Genomic DNA, 27,178 nt, shown 5'->3' on the forward strand with positions numbered 1-27,178 from the left:
CAAAACCAGTTTCTGGGTGGGTGTGGCAAGAATTCAAGTTGCAACACCTATCATGCTATGGGCACTGCCACAGTCTCAGCTGCAGACCCCACTAGCTGAAGGTTTATTTGATAAATAAGAACCTTCAAAGTATAAAGATCCCTAGTGGCTTATGTAGATGTGAAAGGACAACACAGAAAGTGTCAAGATAAAGAAAAATTTCTATCCACTCTACGACTGTCTCCCTATATACCTAGGTTGTCAGTTTTCTGCTTGATGGTTGACTCTTTTCCAACAATTGACATTTCTAAATCTGATGGGCAATGAAATTTTACTTCAGGCACAAAGAATTTTAAAGGCAGCTGTCAGCTGGTACTCCATTCAAAATCCAAGAAAGAAATACTTAAACTCTTTTAATTAGAGAAAAGATGTATTTTACTGGAAATGAAGTGGTAGCAACAAGAGGATTCTGAATCTGAGGAAATAGGCACGTAAATCACATATACAAATTGATGGAAATGTTCCCACCCCCAATAGTTCAAATGGTTCTTCCAATTAAAAGTTGTGAATATCATCATGTGGGCATCTTCTGGTGGTGATGAAGTTTCTGTCCATTGACCTTGGCATACTTTGATAAAGGTTTGCAGCTGCACAGAGAAAAGAAAGCTAAGCAAGAAATAGAAACCTAAGCAAGAATGTACTCTCCCCACTCCTCAGTTTATACAATGCTAGTTTTACCACCTCCAGCTCGCTTCCCATACTTGTCCCCCCTCCTCCTCCCATTACTTATGGCAGCCGAAAGATGCAAAGCAGAAATAGAAGATCTTGAAGGCTGACATTCGGTCCTCCTAGAAAAAAGATGTTAGTCCTATAAGAGAAGGAAATATAAAAGATACTAATTAATAATCAGGTACACAAAGTGGACACATTTCTAGGGTTTATCAGGATACTTGGTACGAAAGGCTTTGATCAGCTATGGGGCTCTAACATCTTTTTTGTTGACCCACTCAGCTTGGGAAGAAGGGAAGTGCTTCCAAGCAACCAAATATTGGAGCCAACCCCTCCATTTGCAAGAATCCAGAATTTCTTTAACTTCAAAATGTTGTTCACCCTCAATCATCAATGTTATAGGAGGATCAGTCTGGGTTGGTCTCAGATTGGAAGTATGTTCAGGTTTTAACAAACTAACATGGAAGACCGGGTGAATTCGTAGAAGAGTTTTGGGTAATTTCAGCTTGTTGGGTATAACATTGATACACCAACTAAGTTTGGGTGAATAAATATATAAACCAACGTTTGGGTGTTTGTAACTTGTAGCTTTAAGCACCAAACTGCTTGTAATTAACTAATTAAGGGTGCGGTTACAAACGGCAATAAAAGGCAGTAAGAGAAACGTAACTTCTCTCTGCTTGTTTTCTGCTTGCTACTGTTTGTTTGCTACTGTTTGCTACAACTGTTTGAATACCGTTTTTGCTGAACGAAAGGACTATTTCATTGATGTGCTGATATCCTGTGAATACTCAGCGTTGTCTTCAAAAGGAAAGGTATCAGAGGAGAAGATATCTTTACAAGCAGATAAGGATATAGAACTGACTAGTAAATGGACTAAGTTACTGAATGGATATATTTGTGAATGACCTATGGACTGATTGACAATGCTTAAACTCTAATTGGATTAAACAACTATTTAAACTACAAACAGTGTTTGTCATCAGTGTGTGTAAACTCTAGGGCCCTTCCTCTCTCATTTGGCTGCCTGGCTTGACTGCTGCTGCACATTCTGCTTGGGGGTTTGTCCCCAAACACTAACATTGGTTATGGGCCCAGTGAGCACAGTCTAACTAACCAGGATATAGCAGTGAGAGTTGGTGTGAGTTGCACATTACTGTAAAAACAAACTGTTTTTTCATTAGTTTTTAAATAGTTACATATCTGAAGAGCAATGGCACAAGTAAATTTGCCAAATCTGTCCATGATATCCAGACTAGATGGAACAAACTATGTTTCATGGTCAATGAAATGTAGTTTACTTCTACGAAGAGAAGGTTTGTGGGACATAATAACAAACCCACCAGATGTGACTAACTTAGATCCTAATGTTGAAGAGGATGACAAAAAGATACAAGACTATAAACGAAAGAATGAGCAGGCTTTATGCATCATAGAACTGACTCTCTCTGACCAGCAACTTATCCATATCCGTGGAGAGGAAAATGCTGCAAACTGCTGGGAGAACCTCAGGAAGATATATGTTCGGGACAGTGTAGGAGCTCATATATATCTTACACGCAAACTATTTCGAACACATCTTCAGAAGAATGGAGACATGTTAACTCATTTAAATTGTATGAAGAGCATTTTTCAGGAATTACAAGAAAAAGAGCTTATATTTAATGAGTTGCAACAAGTATACATCATACTGTCTTCATTAGATCAAAGCTATGATGATTATGTGACTGCTTTAGAAGTATTGCCAAAAGATAGTTTATCATTAACCGAGATTACCGGCAGGCTATTAGAAGAAGCCAGAAGAAGGTGTGAACGTGACCAGCTGAGAGAAGATAAACCTAATAAAGAAGAGAAATTATCTTCAAAGCTTGAAAGAAACCAACTTAGTAAATTAAAGCACCCGGAAGAAGAGAATTTATCTTCGACAGCATACACAATTAAAAAGTGTTTTAATTGTGGAGGCAGAGGACATTTGGCAAGATTCTGCAGAAAAGAAAAAAGCCAGAATGTAAAAAAGCCAAAGAAATCCTTTGAACTAGCCACGTTTAGCAACTGTGATGTGAAGAATGATTTATGGGTGGTGGACAGTGGTGCATCCCACTGCATCACGAGAGATAAGACAAAATTTATAAAAATGTCTACAAGCTCTCAACATATATCACTTGCTAATGGCTGGAACCTCAAGGCCAAGGGAGAAGGTATTGCATACTGTCCATGCTTAAACCTGGATATAAAAATGTTGTATGTACCACAGTTAAAGGTGAACTTGCTTTCTGTAAGGGTATTAGACAAACTAGGTTATGTAATTACATTTAAGGATAATAATTGCATAATTGAAAAAGATAACAAAAGGGTAACTGCAGCTTTAAATGGAACATTGTATGTATTACATGATAGTAAGAAAGGGGAGGCACAGACTGTATTTAACAATATAAAACCTCATAATGAATGTATCCATTTATTGCATAGGCGTTTGGGGCATGTAAATTTTAAAATGCTAAAACGTACAGTAGAGTTATCTGATGGAATAAGATTAAAACCTTGTGATAAATATTTGCGTTGTAATGTCTGCTGTGAAGATAAGAGTAAAATATTGCCTGCAAATAGGCTAAATGGTTTCAAAACTAAAGAACCTTTAGAAGTAGTATTTGCAGACATTATAGGTCCAAAGAAACCCAGTATGGGGGGTGCTCGATATATACTGAGCATTATGGACCATTATTCTAGATATGGGTTTTGCTACCTAATGAAAAGCAAAACTGAAACATATCAACATTTCTTCAACTGGTTAAAATTTGCAGAAAGAAAGACTAAACGGCAACTGATAACCCTGGTGACAGATAATGGTACGGAATTTGTTAACAGCAAATTCCAAAATAGATTAAAGGTAGCTGGAATAGAGCACAAGAAATCTGCACCATACAGACCACAACACAACGCATTTATTGAGAGAAGAGGCCAAACACTACAGGCAATGGTTAGAACAATGTTAACTGATTCTGGATTACCTGATTCTTTGTGGGGGGAGGCCACAATGTGTGCTAATAACATATTGAACAACGTTGTTAACACAACTACTGGTGAAATACCATTCACCATGTGGCATGGCAGGAAGCCTGATCTGAGTTACCTGCACACATTTGGTGCACCAGCATGGGTGCATATCCCCACACAACTCAGGCGTAAAGGGCAACACAGAGCTAAACAATTATTCTTCGTTGGTTACCAAGCAAACCATAGGGCATATAGATTTTGGGAGAAAGGCACATCTAAGGTGTTATGTAGTGCCAATGCCCAATTTCTAGAGCACGTAGGATGGGATAAGTTAGAACAGGATAACAATAAAGAAGTAATTATTGAATCCTATAGAAATCCCATTAATTATCCCTGTAACTTTAAGAATAAAGTAAAGAGAGAAATACAGGCAGAGATAGAGCCCATAAAGGAAGAAATAGTACCAATAGCTGAGCAAAATGAGGAACATGAACAGGTAGTAATTCAAAAAAGTCCTCATACAAGCCCTGTAATTCCCAGAAGAACTACACGAATATCTAGACCGCCTGATAGATACCAGGCTAACACAGTGTGCCAGATTAATAAAGTTCCATATACTGTAGATGAAATAAAAATGTATCCTACTAAAGATAAGGAAAGTTGGTATGCAGCAATGAATAAGGAATTGAAATCCTTAAAGGATATGAAAGTATATGAAAATGCGAGATTACCAGTTGATATAAAACCCATTGGCTGCAAATGGATTTTTAAGATAAAAACTGATAAAGATGGTAATATAATCCATAAGGCACGATTAGTAGCCCAAGGTTTTAGACAAAATGCCAATGACTATGATGAGGTATTTGCACCTAGTCTTAAAGCAGCAACATTAAGGGCAGCTTTAGTGTGGGCAGCAAGCAAGAAATATATAGTCAACCATCTAGATGTAGAAACTGCTTACTTGCATGCTCCACTAAGACATACTGTATACATGAAAAAACCTATTGGATTTAAAGGTGAAAATAATAATGATTATTGGTTGTTAAAAAAGAGCCTCTATGGTCTTAAACAATCTGGCTATGAATGGAACCAGTATATTGTAAAGGAACTAAACAATATAGGGTTTAAAGCTGGTTTAGCCGATCCATGTCTATTTAAAAGGGAGACAAATGGGAAAATATCATTATTATTATTATTCACAGATGATATTGCTTTGATTACTGAGACTAATGATGAAGCCAATAAAATAATAGCATCATTAGCTAAGAAAATAAAAATCAAGCAATTAGGGGAGATAAAGAAATATCTAGGTTTGAATATACTGAAAACACAGAAAGGTTTTAAGATATCTCAGGAGGATAAGATATCTAAATTGCTAATAGATTATAAGATGGAACTTTGTAAGCCTGCAAAGACTCCAATGAGTCAGGATATTTGCAAAATGGATGCTCAAAGTCCCAAGTTTGATAAGGTAATATATCAATCTTTGATTGGTAGCTTATCATACATTAGCAATTGGTCAAGGCCAGATATAGCTTATAGTGTTAATCAGCTGGCACGACATAATAATGATCCACTTCAATGTCATTGGAATGCATTGAAGAGAATCTTAAGATATCTTAAAGGAACATTACACCATGCACTGTATCTAGAACCAAAAGGTGATCTAATACTGAGTGCTTATGCAGATGCTAGTTTTGCATCAGAAAGAGACACAAGAAAGTCGACTTCGGGAACAGCCATAATGCTGGGTAAGACATTAATAGGTTGGAAGTCAATAAGACAACAGCATATAAGTTTGTCTACTATGGAGGCAGAATTCTCCTGTTTGTCGTTATTATGTACTGAATTAATCATGTATAAGCAGATGATGAATGACATGGGATTAACTGTAAATTATCCTATAATTGTACATGAAGATAATCAGGCAGCAATTCAAATGGCCACAAATATTGCAGTAAAAAATAGGAGCAAGCATACAGATTTAAGGTACTTAAACGTTAGACAATCTGTAAAGAGTAAAATGATACAGCTGGAGTACTGCATGTCGGAGGACAATATAGCTGATAATTTTACTAAAGCCCAAGGTGCCATTAAGCACCAAGAGAGTTGTGTAAAGTATAGTTTTAGATTGTAAGGGTATTATATATTTATATCACCCAAAAGGGGAGAATGTTGGGTATAACATTGATACACCAACTAAGCTTGGGTGAATAAATATATAAACCAACGTTTGGGTGTTTGTAACTTGTAGCTTTAAGCACCAAACTGCTTGTAATTAACTAATTAAGGGTGCGGTTACAAACGGCAATAAAAGGCAGTAAGAGAAACGTAACTTCTCTCTGCTTGTTTTCTGCTTGCTACTGTTTGTTTGCTACTGTTTGCTACAACTGTTTGAATACCGTTTTTGCTGAACGAAAGGACTATTTCATTGATGTGCTGATATCCTGTGAATACTCAGCGTTGTCTTCAAAAGGAAAGGTATCAGAGGAGAAGATATCTTTACAAGCAGATAAGGATATAGAACTGACTAGTAAATGGACTAAGTTACTGAATGGATATATTTGTGAATGACCTATGGACTGATTGACAATGCTTAAACTCTAATTGGATTAAACAACTATTTAAACTACAAACAGTGTTTGTCATCAGTGTGTGTAAACTCTAGGGCCCTTCCTCTCTCATTTGGCTGCCTGGCTTGACTGCTGCTGCACATTCTGCTTGGGGGTTTGTCCCCAAACACTAACACAGCTGGACCACCACAGGGTTTATAATCAGTTCAATCATGAAAAGGCCAACATACTTAGGACCAAGTTTCTTTGACTTTTGAGTGGTTTGTAGATATTTGGTGGACAAGAAAACTTTGTCACCCACTTGATATGGTTTCTATGGAGTTCTCCTTTTGTCTGCAAACTTCTTATGAGCTTGATGTGCATCATCTAATGCTTTACGAGTGACTGGCCAATTAAGCTGGAGTTGTGTTATCCATTCATCTAATGACTGGATATTAGGCCTCTCAAGAGGAAGTTCAGGTATGAGTACAAAAGCTTGTCCCGATGCCACCTTGAATGGGGTAAATCCAGTGCTGCTATGTACAGAATTGTTATATGCCACTTCAGCAAATAGCAATAGGTCAGCCAAATTATCTTGCTGATAGTTTATGTAACATCTGAGGTACTGCTCCAATACCATGTTAGTTCTCTCACAAGCCCCATTGGTTTGGGGATGGTGCATGGAGCTTAAGCCCTGGGTGGAGCCCAATAACTTCAGGAACTCCCTCCAAAAATTCGAGGTAAATTGGACCCCCCTGTCAGAGATTATGCACTCAGGAACGCCATGTAATCTATAGATATGCAAAATAAACAGTTTAGCCAAAGTTTTTGCAGATGGAATCTTCGAACAAGGTATGAAATGCACTTGCTTGGAAAACAAATTGGCTACCACCCAAATAACTGTGTTTCCCCCACTTTCAGGTAATTCCACTATAAAGTCCATAGAGATTTCCTTCCACGGAGCTGTTGGTCTAGCCACATTTTGTAACAACCCTGCTGGCTTACCTGGAGGTCTCTTGGCTGGTGCACAAATAGAACAGCTAGCCACATAAGTTTCAATGTCCATCTTCAAACTGGGCCACCAGAATTGCCACTTAACCAAGTGTAATGTTTTGACAAATCCAAAGTGGCCAGCTGCTTTAGAATCATGAGCTTGTTGTAATATTTGGCTCCTCATTTTCTCTGGCACAGACAACTTGGTTCCCATCCAGGCCAATCCATCTCTAACTGTACACTTATTCGAATGATCCAGGAACCAATCATCAAGTTTTAGAACCTCTTTTAATTGGGTAGTCAAGCCATTTGATAGATCCATTTCCTGCTTCTTCTTTTGGACTCTAGTAACTACTGGAGTTGCTAGCTGTTTGGTTGGGACAATCGGCCATATTACTTCCTGGCAAGTACTATTATATTGAGGTAGTCTAGATAGAGCATCCACCATGAAGTTCCTCCCCCCCTGGAATGTACTTCAATGAGAAATTAAACTGCTTAAAGTACTGGGCCCAGCAAACTTGTTTGGGGGACAGCTTCCGGGGCATTTTTAAAGCCTCCAAATTCTTATGACCAGTCCATACTTCAAATGGGTGTTTTTCTCCTTCCAAGAAATGTCTCCAAGTCAGTAGGGCCCAGCAGACTGAAAAAGCTTCTTTTTCCCAGACGGCCCACCCTCTTTCGGTTTCAGATAATTTATGGGAGGTATATGCACAGGGTTGCAAAATCCCTTTCTCATTGATTTGTAGTAACACCACTCCAACTGCCACCATCACTCACATTGGCTTGGATCACAAAAGGAGCATCTATGTCCGGGTGCTTTAGCACTGGTTCAGCAGCAAACAGTCATTTCAGCTTTTCGAAGGCTGTTTAACATTCCATGGACCACTCCAATGGTTTACTAGATTTTGGTTTCGCCTCCCCTTTAGTTTTTAAGAGGTTGGTGATAGGCAGTGCTATCTTTACAAAAGCCAGGATAAATTGTCAGTAAAAATGGCGAATCCCAAGAAACTCTGAAGTTGCTTTCTGGTGCATGGGGGCAGGGGCATTCCAACACAGCACCTTCTCTGGATCCATTTCTATGCCTGCATGTGTGATGCAATACCCCAAATAGTCGATCTTCTCCTGGTGGAACTCACATTTGGACAATTTAGCATACAACTTAGCTGCTCAGAGTTTCTCTAAAACTGACCACACTAGTTTTACATGTTCATCCCAAGTCTCCGTGTAGATAAGGATGTCTCAAGATAAACCAAAAAACCCTTATATAAATGTTCATGTAACACCTGATTGATCATCTGCATGAATACTGCTGGGGCTCCCTGTAGGCCAAATGGGAGGACTTTGAATTGGAAACAACCCATCGGGCAGTTAAAAGCAGTTTTCCATTCATCCCCTTCTTTAATTCGAACTCGGTAGTATGCTTCTCTCAAGTCAATTTTCGTAAAAAAATTTTCCCTTGGCCAGGTGCACCAGCATGTCCTTCATCAGGGGGAGGGGGTACACATTTTCCACGGAAATTGCATTCAGGTTTCTATAGTCAACCACCTATCTTTCTTTTCACGGAACAATACTGGGGCCGCTACCCGTGGTCTAGTGGGTTGGATGAAACCACGTTCCAAATTTTTATCAATAAATAACCACAGCTCTTCTAATTCCCATGGGGTCATTGAGTATAGCTCCGGTTTCGGGAGTTTCACTCCGGGTAAAATTTCAATACTACAATCTGTTGAATGATGAGGGGGAAGCTCATCCAAGGCCTTTTCACTGAATACTTCCTTTAAGTCCCAATATTCCTTTGGAATTTTCTCCTCCCCCTTCAATTCCTCAGTACCCATGGAGGCCAACTCAATAGTATTCTGAAGTTCTGGCTGAGATCCCCCCTCCCCTTCTGGCCACTGGTTGGTACATATGCACAATGACCCTTTCCTCCAGTTGATGTGGGAGTTCCATTTCCGGAGCCAGGGTAATCCCAGTATTAGCGGCTGTTCCATTCCAGAGGCCACAATAAAACACAGAGTCTCTCTATGCCTCCCCATGGTCATTTCTATGGGTTCCGTTATGAAACGTACAGGGCTTCCCCCTGCCACTGATCCATCCAATTGGCAAAAAGCTATGGGCATTTTTAAAGTTTTTAGTTTTAAGCCCATTTTCTCTACTACTCCCGTGTTGACTACACACCTCGTGCACCCAGAGTCTAGCAAGGCTAGCATTTTCCCTTCGGCCTCCGATGTGGGTACTCTTAATTTCACTGGAATTGTCATGGGGCCCTTGTTTGGACTTACCAGGGAGTCGTCTTCCGAATTGAATTCACATTCCTTTCATTCCGAATTCAATTCCTTTCAGAGGGGCGACCTCTACAAGCTCCCTCGTCTTAAGTGCCATCTTGCGAGGTTTCACTGGGGTTTTTTCAGGCTTCTTCCCTCCTTTTGGCGCCCCCTTTGGTTCCAATTTGGCCCGGCAGTCTGCAGCCCGGTGACCTTCCTTCCCACATTGGAAGCAGGCGGTGGTCTTGGGTCTTGCCGCCATCCCTCCCTTTTGGGGTTTGAGGACTTCCTGAGGATGTGGGGGGAAGGCTTGCTCCAACCAGAACCCCCCCCCCCAGCGTCTGTTCCAAGTTAGATCAATTTCCACTTCTGTTGCCAGCAAGTCCCTGCAAATCATCTGCAAATCATTTGGGTCTCTTCTGGCAATTCAGCTCTGGTAGACATCTTCATTTAACCCATCTTTGAATGCTTCTATCAGGGCTACCTGGGACCAGCCTCGAATATGACACACCAGTTCTCTAAATTCCTGGGTGTAGTCAGCCACTGATCTCCGCCCCTGATTTATGGTCTTCATCCTGATCCTGACCTTACATTCCGCAAGTGGGTCCTCAAACCTTGCCCACAGTGCAGTCATGAACAGGTCATAATTCAACAGCTGGGGAGCATTATCATTGTGCAAAGTCACCATCCACCTTGCAGCTGGTCCCTCCAGAGCCCTGATAACACATCTAACTTTGGCTGCTTCTGAGGGAAAATACCCTCCGTATTCTTCCATATAGCTCCAAACTTGTGAGGCTCCCCAAGGGCTTCATCTAGAAGGCACCTGGCTTGATTCAGTAAAAATTCTTTCCTTTCTTTCTCTTGCCATGGCTCCTCTCTTCCACGCCGACAGGTAAAGGTTACTCCTGGGGGGGTGGGCCTCCTCCATATCCTTCCAGCCGACTCCCAATGACCATTTGGGTTTTACAGCTGGCTTTTCCCCAAGGCTGAGCTCTGCTAGCAGTTCAGCTTCCCGCACCTCCTCTAGCAGCAAGGAGTCTTGCCCCACGATGGCACCCAGTTCCTCTTGGTCACTGGTTGGAGTTGACATGATGTTCAGACCCCCTCAGAAGAAATTGTATTATCTCTCCGGGTGGGCTGGTAGGGTGAGATTCAGAATAATGTCAGCTGGAGCTCCATTCAAAATCCAAGAAAGAAATACTTAGACTCTTTTAATTAGAAAAAATATGTCTTTTACTGGAAATGAAGTGGTAGCAACAAGAGGATTCTGAATCTGAGGAAATAGGCACGTAAATCACATATACAAAGTGATGGAAATGTTCCCACCCCCAATAGTTCAAATGGTTCTTCCAATTAAAAGTTGTGAATATCATCATGTGGGCATGTCCAGGTGGTGTTGAGGCTTCTGTCCATTGACCTTGGCATATTTTGATAAAGGTTTGCAGCTGCACAGAGAAAAGAAAGCTAAGCAAGAAATAGAAACTAAGCAAGAATGTACTCTCCCCCCTCCTCAGTTTATACAATGCTAGATTTACCACCTCCAGCTCGCTTCCCATACTTGTCCCCCCTCCTCCCCCCATTACTTATGGCAGCCAAAAAGCGCAAAGCAGAAGTAGAAGATCTTGAAGGCTGACAGCAGCTCCAGTTTAGGATTGAAAAATGGAGATCTAATACAAAAGAAAATCATAGAGAAACCCTACTCTTAACATTAGAGAGGGTTCAAGGATAGTTGAACTAGAAAACAAGCAGGATAAGAGTTTGGTCATCAACAGTGGAGATAAGACGCCATGATGAAGGATAGCAGAAGTCAATTCTCTAGATGTTGAACTGTTTTCCTCCAGAATCACTTTCTGAACATGTTCTGACAGGAAGGACAGCAACACTTCCTGGGATGTATTTGTGATTTTTTACTTATATCAAGGGTGTCAAACTCAATTTCATTGAGGGCCACATCAGGGTTGTTTTTGACCTCAGAGGACTGGGTGTGAGTATGGCCAAGGTGGGCATGGCAGCTTGATGTCACTTATGTTGGGGATGCCTGTGGCCCGAACACTCCTCCAGCATAAATGATGCTTTTGGGGTGGCCTCCTGCAGCCCTCTGCCAGCAAAAATGGAGCTCAGATGTGGTTGCACACATCCCTCATGGCTCCTTTTTGGCCAGGATGGCCTCCTGCAGCCCTCTGGCAGCAAAAAAAAGAGTTCCCCTGTGATCTGCTTTTGGCGGCAGAGACTGCAGGAGGCCATTGCAGCTGAAAACTGAGCTCGGGAGGGCCACAGGAGCCCCTCCCGGGCTCTGTTTTCACTGGCAGTGGCACTGTGGGCCAGACTTTTGCTGTTTCCAGAGTGGCCCATGGGCCAGATCTAAGCACCCTGAGTGCTGGAGACAGCCCTTGGGCCTTGAGTTTGACACCCTTGACTTACATGAACTTCAGGATCCCAAGAGGAGAAGTTGCTTCTTATCATAATTATCACCATTCTGGTGATATATATCACTATTCTGGTGCTAGATCTATTCGGCTACAGTCAGTGCCTTTGATGTTATGATCGCCCGGTGCCTCAATCACTATACCAAATTGGTCTGGTTCATATCCATACAATCCACTTAGCCTGGTCACATCTCCAATGGCTCCATTCATATTTGTAACTTTCAACTATGGTTTGTTTTCTGAAGTCAACTCTGTTGGCTGATGAGGCAGTGAATTACTGGAACTCTGAAGCACATTAATTTAGTGGAGAAAAGCTGAACAGTAGTTTGTAACTGAAATAATAAGGGACATTTTTCTTCCTGCAAGGATGCCATTCACACCATAGACTTCACTAAATCAGGGAAGATTCTCATAGCCAAATGGAGACAAGAAGCAAGTTTAAGTTCAGCCTTCTGAAAGACTGAAACAAACCACAAATGTCAACAGCCATCTTTCCTCCTCTCCCCTAGGGAAAAATTACATATTGTCAAGGACAGATATTTATTTATTTTTATTTATTTTTATTTATTTTATTTGATTTGTCAATTGTTTACAAGATAATAAGTATAAGTGTATACATAGTTATGAATACATGAGATGGGTACATATAAGAAAAATAAAAGAAAAATAAAATAAACAATAGGACAGGGACGGTAGGCACGTTGGTGCGCTTATGCACGCCCCTTAGAGACCTCTTAGGAAAGGGGTGAGGTCAATAGTAGACAGTCTAAGGTTAAAGTTTTTGGGGTTTGGGGAAGAAACTATAGAGTCGGGTAGAGTATTCCAGACATTGATCATTCTGTTGCCGAAGTCGTATTTCCTGCAATCAAGCTTGGTGCGGTTAACCTTGAGTTTGTATCTGTTGTGTGCTCTTGTGTTGTTATGGTTGAAGCTGAAGTATTCATTGACAGGTAGGACATTGCAATGTATGATTTTATATACCATGCTTAAATCAGACCGAAGACGGCGTAATTCAAGGTTTTCTAGTTCTAAAATTTCAAGTCTGGTGGCATAAGGTATTTTACAACGAGTAGAGGAGTGGAGAACTCTTCTTGTGAAATATTTCTGGACTTTCTCAATTGTGCTAATATCAGATACATAATGTGGGTTCCAGACTGATGAGCTGTATTCGAGTATTGGTCTAGCAAATGTTTTGTATGCTCTAGTTAGTAGTGTGATATTACCAGAGAAAAAGCTACGTAAGATTAGGTTCTTCAAGTTGAGTAGTACTAAAAATACAGTTCATAAATTTGGGTTAACTAATCCAATCTGTCCTTTACTTTTAAAGTTACTTCTAGTTGCAATACCTTTTTTTTAACTAAATCTGACTGTCACTCCAGATCGTTAATCACAGTTATTTTCCTCCTTTGAGTCCCACTTTCCGAGGAAATTCCACTGCAGAAATTTGAGTGATTCTAACCAAGACTAAGCATGCTGTTACAAGATCTTTCCTTTCTTTTTCACTTCTGTCTCAGCTGACTTACTGGTTTTGATTTAGCTATGCAGGCAATTCTCTTTTTAGTTCGGATGGAGGGGTTTTCTTCGGGTCAGTCAAGGAGACTGTCCTCTCCTCTCAACAACCGAAGCATTCCTCTGCCGTCCAGGGTAACTTTTGGCTCCTAAGAGCCTCAGGGCTTTCTCCTCCCTCCTTGTTTCTCCCTGCCAGCTGTCCGATGTGGCTCCAGGGAAACTGTGTGGGGGATATTAATGGAAACGCGTTGTCTGGTGTGGAAGATACTTCTATCAGCTGTGTGAGGGATTTAAATGAAGGTACGTTGTTTGTACTCCTCAGGCTCCAAGTGATCCAGTTCAAGAGCTCCACCAGTGTGGTTAATAGGGCTCAATGGAAAGAGCTCTGGGGAAGGAGAGGAGGCCTCCGGATCAATTAGCAGGAGCTCTGCTAGCATTATTAGGGCTCCACGGCTTCAGAATCCAGCGTTTTTGGGCTTGTTTTGGGGGATCAGGTTTACTCACGGTTACTGGTGCAAGCAGCAGCTTTAAAAGTGATTTCTGGTGCAGGTGGTGGCTTTATAGGGAAATAGTGCTCCAGGAGCGAGAGCTTCATCTTCCTAGTTGGGAGCCGCCATCTTCATCTTCCAAAAATATCTGACCAAAAAGGGGAATTCCACCCACTTCGGGAGACCCAGACTCTGAGAGTAGAAGTTGAAGGCCATACAGTGGGGAAACTTTCTCACTTTTCCTGTTCCTCACCAGGATGGATCTGTCTATCTCCTCAGCTCTCTCCTCTCACTCAAACCCCAAGTTCTCCATTCAAAGACAAGTTGCACGTATCAAGTGACATTTCATTTCCATCTGTTCTCCAGGTAAGAAACATAACCTAAACAATAAATTACCCAGGTAAACCAGGAACACAGGTCTCCCAACTGCTCCTCAAAGCACTTGTGTTTGATGTGGAGGTGTCACACAAAGCCTGAGAGATGGGAATGTCAGATGGGGCCCATCCCACTAAGTACATCTATAAAAGCAGAGAAAGGGCCACTGTGTATCTCTAAATCAGTTTCTTGATAAGTCTGGCAAGAAATGAGGTCACACCATACACCATGCCATGAGCACCACAACCAACTCAGCTGCACACTTCATCACCATTCTTTATTCAATAAACTATGAAACTTCAAAATACAAAGGATTTCAGTATTTTCCATAAATATTGAAGGACAACAAAGAGTCAAGGAAAATACAATTTTCTATCTCTTCTGTAAATTTCTCCCTATTTACTAAAGAATAGAGTCTAAAGACTGCCACTTTCCTGCCTCTTAGTCAGGTCTCATCCAAAAGAATTATACTTCTAGAACAGTTGGAAATGAAATATCTCTTCAGACACAAGGTATTTTAAAATCAGCTCCAAATTAGGATTAATATCTGGAGATGTCATAGAAAAGAAAATCACAAAGACACGCTCTTAACATTAGGCAGGGTTCAAGGGTGCAGAAGGTATCAGAGATCATTAGAGTTAAGTGTCAAGAACCTAGAGTGCCACCAAACTGCATAGCTCTGGGTGATCTTCTCTAGCATTCTCTGGAGACCATATGCCAGAATGGCAGACAGCAGAAGTAAATTCCCTGGGTATCGAAGCATCTTCCTCCAACATCATTTTCTAGATTTATCCTGAGAGGAAGGATGACAACCATTGTAGAAGAGTGTCTCCAGGGATGTATCTGCAACATTTCACAAAATCCTTTTCTACAGCTGCCCCACTCTACATGGAGCCCTGGAAGAGGTCCTGAGTATCAATTATCACTCACAATAATTATCACAATCCCAGACTTTGAGGTGTCTACTGTTACTTTTCCAGTGACTGATGTTGACATAATGCCAGACTGAAGCAACATGGAATGGATCTTGCATCAGAAGAAGATATAAGCCTCTACTCATGCTGAATGGTTTGAACAAGATTGAGGACACAGGCAAGAGCTGTGAGGCTGAATGTACCTTTTTCTTTTTCCCAGATAAAGCTCAATTTGTTTCTGTTTGGAAAAGGAAAGCTCCTGGATATTCCATTTTCTGAGGGTGCTTTGAAATCATCTAACTCTTATTTGGAAACAGGTGATTGATTCAGCTTCATGAATTATGGACCTCCTGCTTCTGCTTTCAATGCTACTGGTGTCCCAGACAGTCTCTGGGAAGCTTAGAATGAAGTGCCCGCTGAATATGGTGCACCTGGATAGAGAAAGACCATGGAGCTACTACAGGCCAGGAGACCATCTCATCGGTGTAGTCACCAGTGCAGTAACACTAAACCAAGAAATGTTGCTTTTCGACATGCTTCCTTATAGTCTGTCTTACTTGTAAGTGATTCAGTGTGATAAAATTGTATTCCTTCCATCTGAAGTTCTAACACTCTAATTCTTTTCTCCATACCCTGCTTACTCCTATATTTCAGGAAGTGATTAATTTTATTGATTGATCAGATTTTTGTGGGTTTCTTCTTTTGTCTTTTTAGGGGAAGAGAAACAAATACAAAGATGGAGCCGAAAAAAATACCTGAAAGAAGTCCAAATTATTTTCCTCTCCACATCCAATCTAGAATTCATGATTTGAATACTGACTTTTGTTTGAAGTAGTGATAGTTGTAGTTAAATTTTCATGTATGAGTAATTGCTCATTGATATTGAATGCCTGATCCCTTACAGGAATAGAGAATGACTTTATTTTAGAACAGCTTTTCTAGGTCACTTAAGAAATATCCTCTTCCTTTTATGATGGTTGTACTTTAAAAAATGAAATTTTGCAGACAGGGTACTGTGCTGATGAAAATTATTGCTGCTATAAATAATGGACTATTTGTGCTTTTTATCTGCTTCTCATTTTTTCAACATTTACAAATATTAAATTTGTAACTATCATTTGCCTTTGCTTTTTGGTCAGTATTGGCTTCAGACTTAATAGTCATGTGTTTATGAAAAGGATGAAGTTGAAAAATTGTATTATTGCTGTTGATGATGCTTTTATTAACCAAAGCATTTTTTCACACAAGTGAACCTTACACATCCAAAGGAATAGAACGCTTTATTTTCACCATTCAAGAGATCAACAAGAATATCCAGTTCCTGTGCAATCTCACATTTGGCTACAATATCCATGACAACTATTTGAAAACTCTTGGCACTTCAGATGTCTTGCTGGACATGCTCTCTACCGGAAAAGCCAATGTTCCCAATTACGGCTGTGGAAAGAAGGACAACCTTTTGACTCTTTTTGATGCAGCTGACAGGGAGATTTCCATCCAGATGTCAACATTAGTAGGCCCCTACAAAGTCCCACAGGTTTGTGTGTGTGTGTTTCTCTATATATAGTAAAGTGAATGGGGTGGTAGTGGATGCGGGATAGATTCTACTGTATCTTCTCTATGGGGTTCAAGACCTGCTTTTGACTATGTCCATTATAGACACTGGAAACTGGAATACACATTAGAATGGGAGCATGTATCAAAATAGCCATAGCTATCAATGCTCTCTTGATAGCATCTCTATTGCTTTGGGGGCTTCTGATACATACTTGTGAAGGTGAGGAGAGGCTCTGTTTCCAACCAAAGGGTTAGGGTTAGGCACCAGTATGTTGCAGTTGCCAAAAAAGCCAATGCAGACTAGGCTGCATCAATAGGGGGTGGCATCAAATTGATAAAGGACCATATCTGTAGCTTGAAATGAAGGTTTCTTGCTGTTTTCTGAGCTTGGTTATTTTCTTGCAGACATTTCATTAGCCAAACTAGGTAAAACCATCAGTGCTAGTAAGGAGTGTGAGGTATGCTTTCAAGTTTATCTTCTAATGATTTGCCCTCTAAGCACTGGTGGGAATGGTCTTGGAGATGTTTGGTTGGGCTGTTAGTTTGTTCGGCAGTTCCTTGATTGGGATATTGTTTACTTCTTGATTATTGGTCTGATGTTAATCTACATCAATAAACCAACATCATGTTAATCAACATCAATTAACATCATTAATTATTGGTGTAAAGTGAAGGCTATAGAAACTACAGACTCCCAAAATTGTATCTGTTAGAACAGACAAAATTTCAATTAGAAACCTCTCGGCTAATACAACTGATAAATTATATGAGGAACTATGGTCTCCTATGTCTTGCACAATTAGAGAAGAAAATAAAAAGAATCTTAAATATAGAAGCAAAGAATGATGTAGCAATCTTAAATATGGCTCTTTATTGGAACAATGTACTTCAGTTAACATCTGCACGTGTGAATCTAATTGCATTAAATTGTAGGGGTGATAGAGAAATATGATTTGTGTTTTTATTGTTTCCTTTTTACTTAATTTGTTTCTCATCTTCCATTTTTATATAAAGCCTTCTTAATATTCTGTGTTTAATATTTTAAACAATGGCTAATCAACAATCTATTCTAAGATGTTTATCAAAACAAAGTTGGATTAATAAAAAACTCATATTTTGGACTTGACCTATATAACAAGTCAAGTTACAACAGGATTATAACACAGCATTCTTTATTGCTTTTCCAGATCAGTCAAAGAATGGCTTCAAAGACTCTGAGCAATAAGAATAATTTCCCTTTTTTCCACCGGATGCTCCCCAAAGAAGGGTTTCAGTATTCAGCAATTGTCCGAGTGCTCCTGCACTTCAGATGGACCTTGATTGGTCTCCTTGCTCCAGACACAGAGGAGGGAGAAAATTTCCTGAGTTTTTTTCCTCCTGTGCTTGTCAGGAATGGAATTTGTGTTGTTATATCTCAACAATTTTCAAAAACTGAAGATTTAGCACCCTTGAGGGATTCCAGCTTTTCTCAGTGGAAACAAGTCAATGTCTTTGTTCACTTAACAGAACATATTATCATTTCAAACTTATTTCATATTTTTCAACTAACACTTGACGTTTTGTCAGGACCCATTAGACCCATTAAAATCTGGATCACCACAGCTCTGGGAAACTATATAATGACTCATCTTGGATATCACAAATACATCCATAGTATTTGGAGCTTTGAATTTATGCAAATGATAAGGCCAGAATATGACACTTTTGAACCATTTTCCTTTGTAGACTCCCAGTATGAAGACAAGAATTTTCACTGCTCTTTTCCAAAGCATGTCTTTTCTGTCAAAGGCCGGAAAAGATGCACCCAAAAAACTCCAGTAGAGACAGAAGATGAATTGAACGGGAAGTTGGTTGAAAACAGTGACTCTGTTTACGTGATCTTTATGACTCTGGCCCATGTCTTAAAGGCTGCCTATTCATCCAGATCCTGGAAGAGAAGGAAGGAGGCCCAAGAAATACTGGAGGCTCCAAGGCTGCAGCCGTGGCAGGTATGGAGTCCCCACAAGGATCCAACAAACTAAATTCCTCTGGAGAATGAATCCATTAGAGAAAGGGGGGAATCATATCAACTCCTTCTGCTACAAAAGGCCAATAGATATGGCCAATCTAGTTGCTTGGGGAATAATTTACCAAGGAGCTGATACCAGATATATCTTGGTATTTCTAATTTTAAAAGGGTGATTCCCCTTTTTTATAATCAAGTTTTTTTTTTATTTCAATCTACACACACACATCAATATATATAGACAGTTTGGCATTAATACATCATACATTTTAGTACAAGCAAAATTAATAAAACTAATCGTGTCTCTTAATACACATATTCACATCAAGTTATAATCTTTCATTGCTTAATTTTTCAACATTTCCATACTCTCTCCTAGTGAAAATCATCATATCATTGAAACATACCTAGTATTTTCAATATTAAATTTCCTCACACATTTTTCATTTTTTAAAATAAAAGTTCTCATTTGGCAAGCAGTGTGGTTCCACATTTCATATCTCAACACAAACATGACCATAGTTACCTATTCATCTTACTTATTCAGTTTCATATCACATCACCATTCATATTATAGTTTTTCTTAAAGTATTCTCATATCTTATTTTACAATATTATTTAAAATTCTTATTTCGTTTCTATATTCATATCCCCTGTTGTCTTTATCTGTCGTATTTGCAATTTTATCAATCCATATGCTATTAATTGTAGAAATTGTCCTCTTTGGTTGTTAATTTGGGTTTACTACCTTCATTCTACTTAATAACAGTATTTCCCTATTTACTATATATCAGGTATACACATATTTTGCATCAGATTCTGCACAACATTTTCTCAATCACCATAATTATTATCTATACATTGCTAATATATTAATCTAGTCATTTAATTATAGCAACTGATATTAATCTTTCCATAGTAGTTCTAATAGAATAGAATAGAATAGAATAGAATAGAATAGAATAGAATAGAATAGAATAGAATACTTTATTGGCCAAGTGTGATTGGACACACAAGGAATTTGTCTTGGTGTAAATACTCTCGGTATACATAAAAGGAAAGAAACATTGTTGAGAGTCAAGAATCATAAGAGTACAATAAGCAATCAAATCATACTAGGAAACAATCAATATAAATTGTAAGTATACAAGCGACAAAGTTACAGTCATACAGTCACAAGTGGGAGGGGATGGGTGATAAGGAGTGATGACAAGATTAACAGTAATAGTAGTGCAGACTTTGTAATAGTTCAACAGGGTTGAGGGAATCATTTGTTTAGCAGAGTGATGGCTTTCGGGGAAAAACTGTTCTTGTGTCTAGTTGTTCTTGTGTGCAGTGCTCTAAAGCGCTGTTTTGAGGGAAGGGATTGAAGCAGTTTATGTCTGGGATGTGAGGGGTTTGTAAATATTTTCACAGCCCTCTTTTTTATTTGTGCAGTGTACAGGTCCTCGATTAAAGGCAGGTTGGTAGTAATTGTTTTTTCTGCAGTCCTAATTACTCTCTCATATTTTTTTCTCAGATTTTTACACATTTTCTCATATTTTTACACATCACTAATCATCAATTAATATATCATATTCTTGTTATAAATTCCCATTTCTATATTTATTTCATTGAATTCCATATCTAACGTATTGATAATCCTTTAATAAAGAAGAAAAAGAAAAAACAATATCACTTACAATCTTGTCTATTTTCAGTACTTATTCTTTTTATATATTTATAAATAAATTTTATTGATTTTACAATTAAAACAAACCAACCACACATACACAAATGAAAGAAAAGAGAAAAAAAGGAGAAGAAAATAGAAAGAAAAAACAGAAAACAATTAAAAACATTCTCATCTTCAACAGTTTGTAAGATCTCTTTTTTTTAAACCCTTAATTTATGCCATATACACACACCTAATCCTTACATATATCTGTATCTCACTACTATGGATTTATCCTATCCTCTTTTTACCTTATAGTGCAAAATCTATCTTTGGTCTATCCATTTGTACCAGCAGTTCCAGCTATTGTAGTATATTGAGGTGTCTTTAATTTTTAGTGCCAAAATTAATTTGTCCATTTCTGCATAACTTGAAATCTTTTGAATGATCATTTTTTCTGATGGAACCTGGGGCTGCTTCCAACATTGGGCAAAAGCTAATCTGGCTGCTGTCAAAATGTGCATTATTATGTATTTTGCTTTTTTTGATATTTGTTTATCAAAGATCCCTAACAAAAAGGACTCTGATTTGTATTCGATCTGCTCTCTTGTCATTTCTTCCAGCCAAATTCTAATTTTCTGCCAATATTTTTGAGCTTCTGTACAGGACCACCACATGTGGAAAAAAGTTCCCACTTTTTTTTTTTTTTTTTTTTTGCATTTCCAGCAATTCGGACTCATATTGGGGTGCATCTTTGCTAATCTCGAAGGAGGAAGGTGCCATCTATAAAACATTTTATAGGCATTTTCTTTATATGCTACCGACTTTGTAATCTTATTGTTTCTACCCCAGACCTTTTCCCATTCTGTTAAGGTGATGCTACATGCTACATTCCTACTCCAGGCAATCATGTTCCCTTTTACAATTTCTTCTTCAACTTCTAGTAAATAATTATAAAATTTTATTATATTCTTTTTGCCTCATCCTAATAAAATTTTATCTAATTGCTGGAGTTTATTGTTAATTCCAAATTCTTTCTTGTCCTGTTTATATCTGCTTTGAATTTGAAGGTATGCCCACTGATCAATTTTTTGTCCTCGCTCTTGAAATTCTTGCCGCAATTTCAAATTTTCTTGTGTATCCAATAGGTCCTTATATTTAATCATTTTAGTGATATCCAGATTATTTGGGTGGATCATCGCCTCCATTGTTCAAATCCAGATTGGTACTTTTAAATAGTGTTTTTTCTGTATTTTCTTCCAATTAGTTAATAATGAGTCTCTGATTAGATGTCTGTGGAAATATTTCTGACTAGTTTTCCCTACATCCCATAAAAAAACGTGCTACCTTCTCTGCAAATCATGGCCTTCTAAAAATATTGATTGAAGGCAGGTTGGTAGTAATTGTTTTTTCTGCAGTCCTAATTACTCTCTCATATTTTTACACATTTTCTCACATTTTTACACATCACTAATCATCAATTAATATATCATATTCTTGTTATAAATTCCCATTTCCATATTTATTTCATTGAATTCCATATCTAATGTAGTGATAATCCTTAAATAAAAAAGAAAAAGAAAAAACAATATCACCTACAATCTTGTCTATTTTCAGTACTTATTCTTATATATTACAACACATTACCTTGCAGAATCTCCTTCCCTATTTTTATTTACCCATTATCTCTCACTCTTATAACAATATAGTTTCTTTTCATTCTCGTTTGCTTCCTGTTTCTCTTTATTTTCCAGTCCTTTCTCTTAATTCCCTTTTTTCCCATTATTATTCCCCTCTATTTCTCATTCCAGTTATTTCTTTTATCTCCCTCCCACTATTGATCTTTCTTTTGTACTTCCCTTTTCTGCTTTTTCTCTTTCCTTTTTTTCATTTTCCAAACCATTCCCCCTTTTTATTTTCACTTAATTTTAATTCCTTTTCCCCCCTGCTTAAATGATTGCTGCTCCACTTGGACTTCAAAGCTGGTTTCTTCTTTGTTTGACTCCTCTCTCTCTATTTTTGTTTTTCTTCTACAAGCTAAGTCACCATTTCTAATTTCTGTAATATATTGCTGCACATTTCCAGTCTCACTTTCATCATTTCCTTCTGGTCTTGTAGATCCAATCTTATTTCAGCAAATAATTTCCCCATTGTGTCTGCTTCTTTTTTTTTCCTTTTTTTGTTTTTCCCCTCTTCCTTAATATATATGTCAAATCCACAAATCCAGTATGTTATTTCAACCAGCATCTTCTATATTTATTTTCAACAATCGATATCCATAAGTCTTTATTTCTAGGTCTTCTGATAAATTCTTTTCCAGCTGTTTCCCGAAGTCACTGGGTGGTTCTAAGATGATCTTTTCAAATATCTTTCCCCTTATAATATTTTAATATTACTTTTCAGGGTTTTTATTTTGTTATGATGGACTTGCTCATATTTTCTTTTAAATTCCAAAGTCCAATTTATTAAAAAGACTAAGCACTTTTCTTTTTTTTCCCCAAGAATTTTATTAATTTTTTAAAAAACAAACATATACAAACAAAACACAAAACATAAAAACATAAAACATCTTTTTTGAAAGCAGCTTGATCCCGGGTTACATCTCTTTGTACAGACATAAATTCAAGTTCATGCTCACTTTTATATACCATTCCATATCTTGTTACCATTCTACATTTTCTATATAGCTTCTCCCCTCTTTTCACTCTCTTAATTCTATTTTATTTATTTCATCTCAATTTAAATCATTATACTTATATCCTTTGTCTGTCCTGTTTCAGCTCTTTATCATCTTTTCTCATTAACACAAAATTTCTCCTGCAATCATTGATTGGAGTATGACGCCTTTGTATCTTTCCCCTAAATTTAACATTTAAAATAATACATAATTTTCATTTGGATTCTGCTAAGTACATTCTAAAGCTACACACCATATTTTAAAATAAGAAAAAATTATAAATATATAATATAATTAAAACAACAATCCATAACAATTGAATTCATTTTACACATTCCTTTTCAGATAGATATCATACTTCTATAGGAACACTTATACATTTTGTTTAGTTACTTCCCCCTCATTTCACATATATTTTAAAATATTATGTAGTTAAAATGTTCCCATTCCTTCTTAGTTCAATTCTCTCATATTTCATTTCATTTATTTTATTTAAAAAAAATTCACTAAATTACATTAAATATTTTATACCATTTTATAATCATATGTTGTTACAATTTTCTAACATTATTTCAAATACAAATACAACAATGCAGTCTTATGTACCTTTGCAGAATCTCTTTTTCAGTTATATTTTTACCCATTATCTCTAAATAAATCCTGTTTCTTTACATCTTGTTTCAGACCTTTGTAGCTTCTCTTCCCTTGCTTCCTCCCTTGCTTCTCCATTCTACCCTTTTTACCCCCTTGTCTCTTGATCTCCACCCTCTTCTGCATTCCTTTTTTCTGTTGCTTTCTGACATTGTATCCACTTTTCACCTTATTTTTCCCTTTTGTTTTTTTTAAGTCTTAAATTCTCCATTCTCTTTCCCCCCTTTGCCCTTTCTTCCCCAGATAAAGTTGCTTGTTCATTAAAGATGGCTTCTTCTTCATCCCCATCTTCTTGTTCTTGTGGTTTCTCATAAGTAGAACTCGCCATTTCTAAAAAATGAAAAATGGAGCCAAAAGAGCCCTTCCCTTCTTGTTCCTCTTCTTTATATTTTTTAAATTCAATTTTCAGTTCCTCCACAAGTAATGCCATCGTAAGAAAAAAAAATTAAACAACCCAAATGTTTTTAATCATTCAAATAATAATTTCCAAAAGTCCCAAAGTCACCAAACAGTCCAAATACACACAAGCTATTTCATTTAACACTTTCTTCCTTTTTTCACTTTGTCTTCCTGGGGTTGCAATTCAGTTAAAAAGTTCCAATTAAAGTGTATCTTTTAGAAGTCTTGTTACAATTTAGCTCTAGTCTTTTAAATTCCAAGCAGCCTCCTCCAGCAAAATCTTAATCTTAATTCTTTTCCTCTCCCTTCCCATTTACAGCAAAAAAAAAATTGTTTTCCAGTGTTCAGAAATCTTTATTGTCCCCTTGGCTTTAATTTCCCAGTTTAATTACCTGATGATGCCAAAGTGGGTTTTTCCAATTTCTCATTCATCTGCTGTCACCGTAAGGAAGGAGAGTGAGAAGAAGAAAACTTTCCCTTTTCACTTTCATTCACTGCTTCCAGATCTTCTTTGGGAGCAATGTACCTTTGATAAAGTTAAAATTCTAGGGTATCTTAAATGTTGCTTGTTATCCCAGTCAGCCAAAACTTTCACTTTCTCAGCTTCCTCCTGCACATTCTTTTCCAGAGGAGTGGTTCTTTGTGGCGGGCATTTCTGACCGCCACTTCTACCGCTTTCGGAAAAGGGAGTTAAACCAGCTGACGAGGGGAGTTGCAATTCTCCCTGACCCCTGCCGGATCTCCCCTATCTTCAGCTACCTTTACGGGGTAGCTATAGCCCCAAAGCCAGCTGTCTGAGGGCACTCCAGCAGCGAACACAAGCAGAAACCATGCACAATTGCGGATTCCTGCTGCTGCTGAAGCCCTGCAAACCGGAAGGCCAAGACTAAGCACTTTTCAAAGAGGCACTGAATTTTTTCCTGTACCATCAAGTGACACTCTTGAGTCTTTTTCCACAATCCAGTCTTTCTTTTACTTTACTTTCTTTTTTTAATCATAAAACTTTTATTAAATTTGCTAATTTCAATTATTAGCTATTATTTCTTTTCAACACATTCAATTCTAGCATTTATTTATGCCTATTAAGTGGCAAAAGTCTAATAATTATCCAATTTAATTTCCAAGCCTTTTGTTATCAAATATTTCCCTCTGAATTTTCTCCTCCAAGTTAATTCATTACAATAGCTCAAGCCAATTTTAAAAGTTCAAATTTCCTTCTGACTCTCTCTGGTTGCCGCCTCTACAAACTTTCCTTCAAATTGTCCTTTTATTCTTAATACCAGGATACCTTAAAGTCCATGTATTTTCCCTGGTTCATACTCCACTTGCTGCTTCTCCACTCCAGCACAGTCTTAGTTTCCCAGACTGCTCCTCGTCTTTGTGGTGGCCATTTTAGACCACCGCTGCAACTTGCTTTGGCAGGGGTTTTTCTTGTCAGGGAGGGGAGTTGTGATTCCCCTCAACCCTCCAAGTGATTCCCACTTTCCTCACCACCCCTCCAGGGTGGTGCCAGCCCTGATCGGGACCCTCCAACAAGTGAGCTCAGAGCAAAAAGCACACGATTGTGGATTTCACTGCAACACCAACAATGAGCAACCAGAAATCTCAGGGTGATTCCACTTTTAACAATATTCCTGTATGTATGGTTTGTGGCTAATATTTTACTGTTATAAATTTGGAGAGACCCTGAGAAAAATGGATGGCCTGAGTCTCAGCTCGGTTCTATTTTCCCATGTGAGTGGCTCAGGAATCATGATGGAATGAGAAAGTCATCTTTCAGCTTTTTACTCCAGCAGAAATAGAGCTACATCCTTGGGACAGAGATTCATTTCAAGTACTCTGACTAAAAGTTTCCTCAGAACTTTATACAAAATTTTCCTGTATTGTTTACAACATGTCAGCCTATGTGACTTCTTTCAAAAGATCAGAATTCACACTTGGGTGATGTTGGAACAAATGTCCATCTGGGTTCAGTTCCAAGTGGAAAGAAAGACAGTGGAAACATGGAGGCTATTTGGAAAGATGGTTTAATGATGGACAGGAACACGTGGTTTTAGGTCCTGGGCAATCAAGCACATGGAAGAGAGAGGGAGAGGGGGGGAGAGAGAGAGAGATACTCTCTCTTGGGCTTTGAACTTGCTTCCTGTTCCTGTGAAAGAAATGTATTCTGATTGTCTGATTGGTTGTCAGATTCCCATGCAGGGATAATTTTGTAGGATGTCTTCCGTCCCAGGCTTACCTTGCTGGGTGATTCATTCTTTTCAAGTGCCATGTGGTGAGAAGGGTAGAAGGCTAATTCTATTACGTCTTGAGGGTGAAGGTCTTTTGTCTTGTAGATAGGGTGGCACCAGTCTTTCTGGGGCTATTAACAAAGGTGGGGGCTGCTTTCAAAGAGCATGTTTCTTCTTTTCTCATCCAGGGAGGTCTTTTTAATATTTCCTGGAATATTTCATTCTTCTGGGGGAAGGGTGGGTGCTAACTTTCTACTGTGATTACATTTGTCTTTTTTGCTACAGGATTACATTTGTTGCATTTAGTACAAGGTAGAAAAAACTTTCTAATCTTATTATTCTCAGGAATTTCTTGCTGCATGTAGTTTGTCAGTTTTGCAAGGAAGCTGGCAAAGACGGACACATAGACAGTCTGACTGGTAATTTAATCAACTCTAACTTTTGGTGGCTTGTTTTTACATAACTTCATCGCTTCCTGGCTGACTTGGTGTTGAAACATTATTTGAAACCTTTTTTTCAGCAATAGTATTCTTTTCCTACAGAAGTTATTGCTTTACTTCCTCCTCCAGGATTTTAAGGGGACTTTCCCTATCTGAATGATTCCTTTGTTTTATAAACTGTCATCAAGCTATTACAGCCAGTAGTGGGATTCTACCAGTTCTGTCCACCTCTGTAGAACCGGTAGCTGTGAAGATCAGCAGACACCAAACTAGTTCAGTGTCTGCTGCTGTTTTGGCCCACCAGCCCACCTGGGCTCTTACCTGTCCTTTATTTCCTACTT

General features: G+C 38.4%; 1 protein-coding gene across 2 annotated transcripts in view; it reads left to right on the plus strand.

Moving 5' to 3' along the window:
* The window catches only part of LOC113452377 (vomeronasal type-2 receptor 26-like), a 57,579-nt gene that overhangs the window by 10,309 nt on the left and 20,092 nt on the right, over positions 1 to 27,178 (plus strand). For both annotated transcript variants that reach the window (XM_087927736.1, XM_087927734.1), the window contains exon 4: positions 16,609 to 16,760. In XM_087927736.1, coding sequence (XP_087783862.1) covers positions 16,609 to 16,760 — 152 coding nt within the window. The remainder of the gene's footprint in view (positions 1 to 16,608; positions 16,761 to 27,178) is intronic.

The sequence above is a fragment of the Pseudonaja textilis genome, chromosome 2, assembly GCF_049901715.1.
Source record: "Pseudonaja textilis isolate UNSWEBS1 chromosome 2, rPseTex1.2, whole genome shotgun sequence".
In the NCBI taxonomy this organism is placed as follows: Eukaryota; Metazoa; Chordata; class Lepidosauria; order Squamata; family Elapidae; genus Pseudonaja; species Pseudonaja textilis.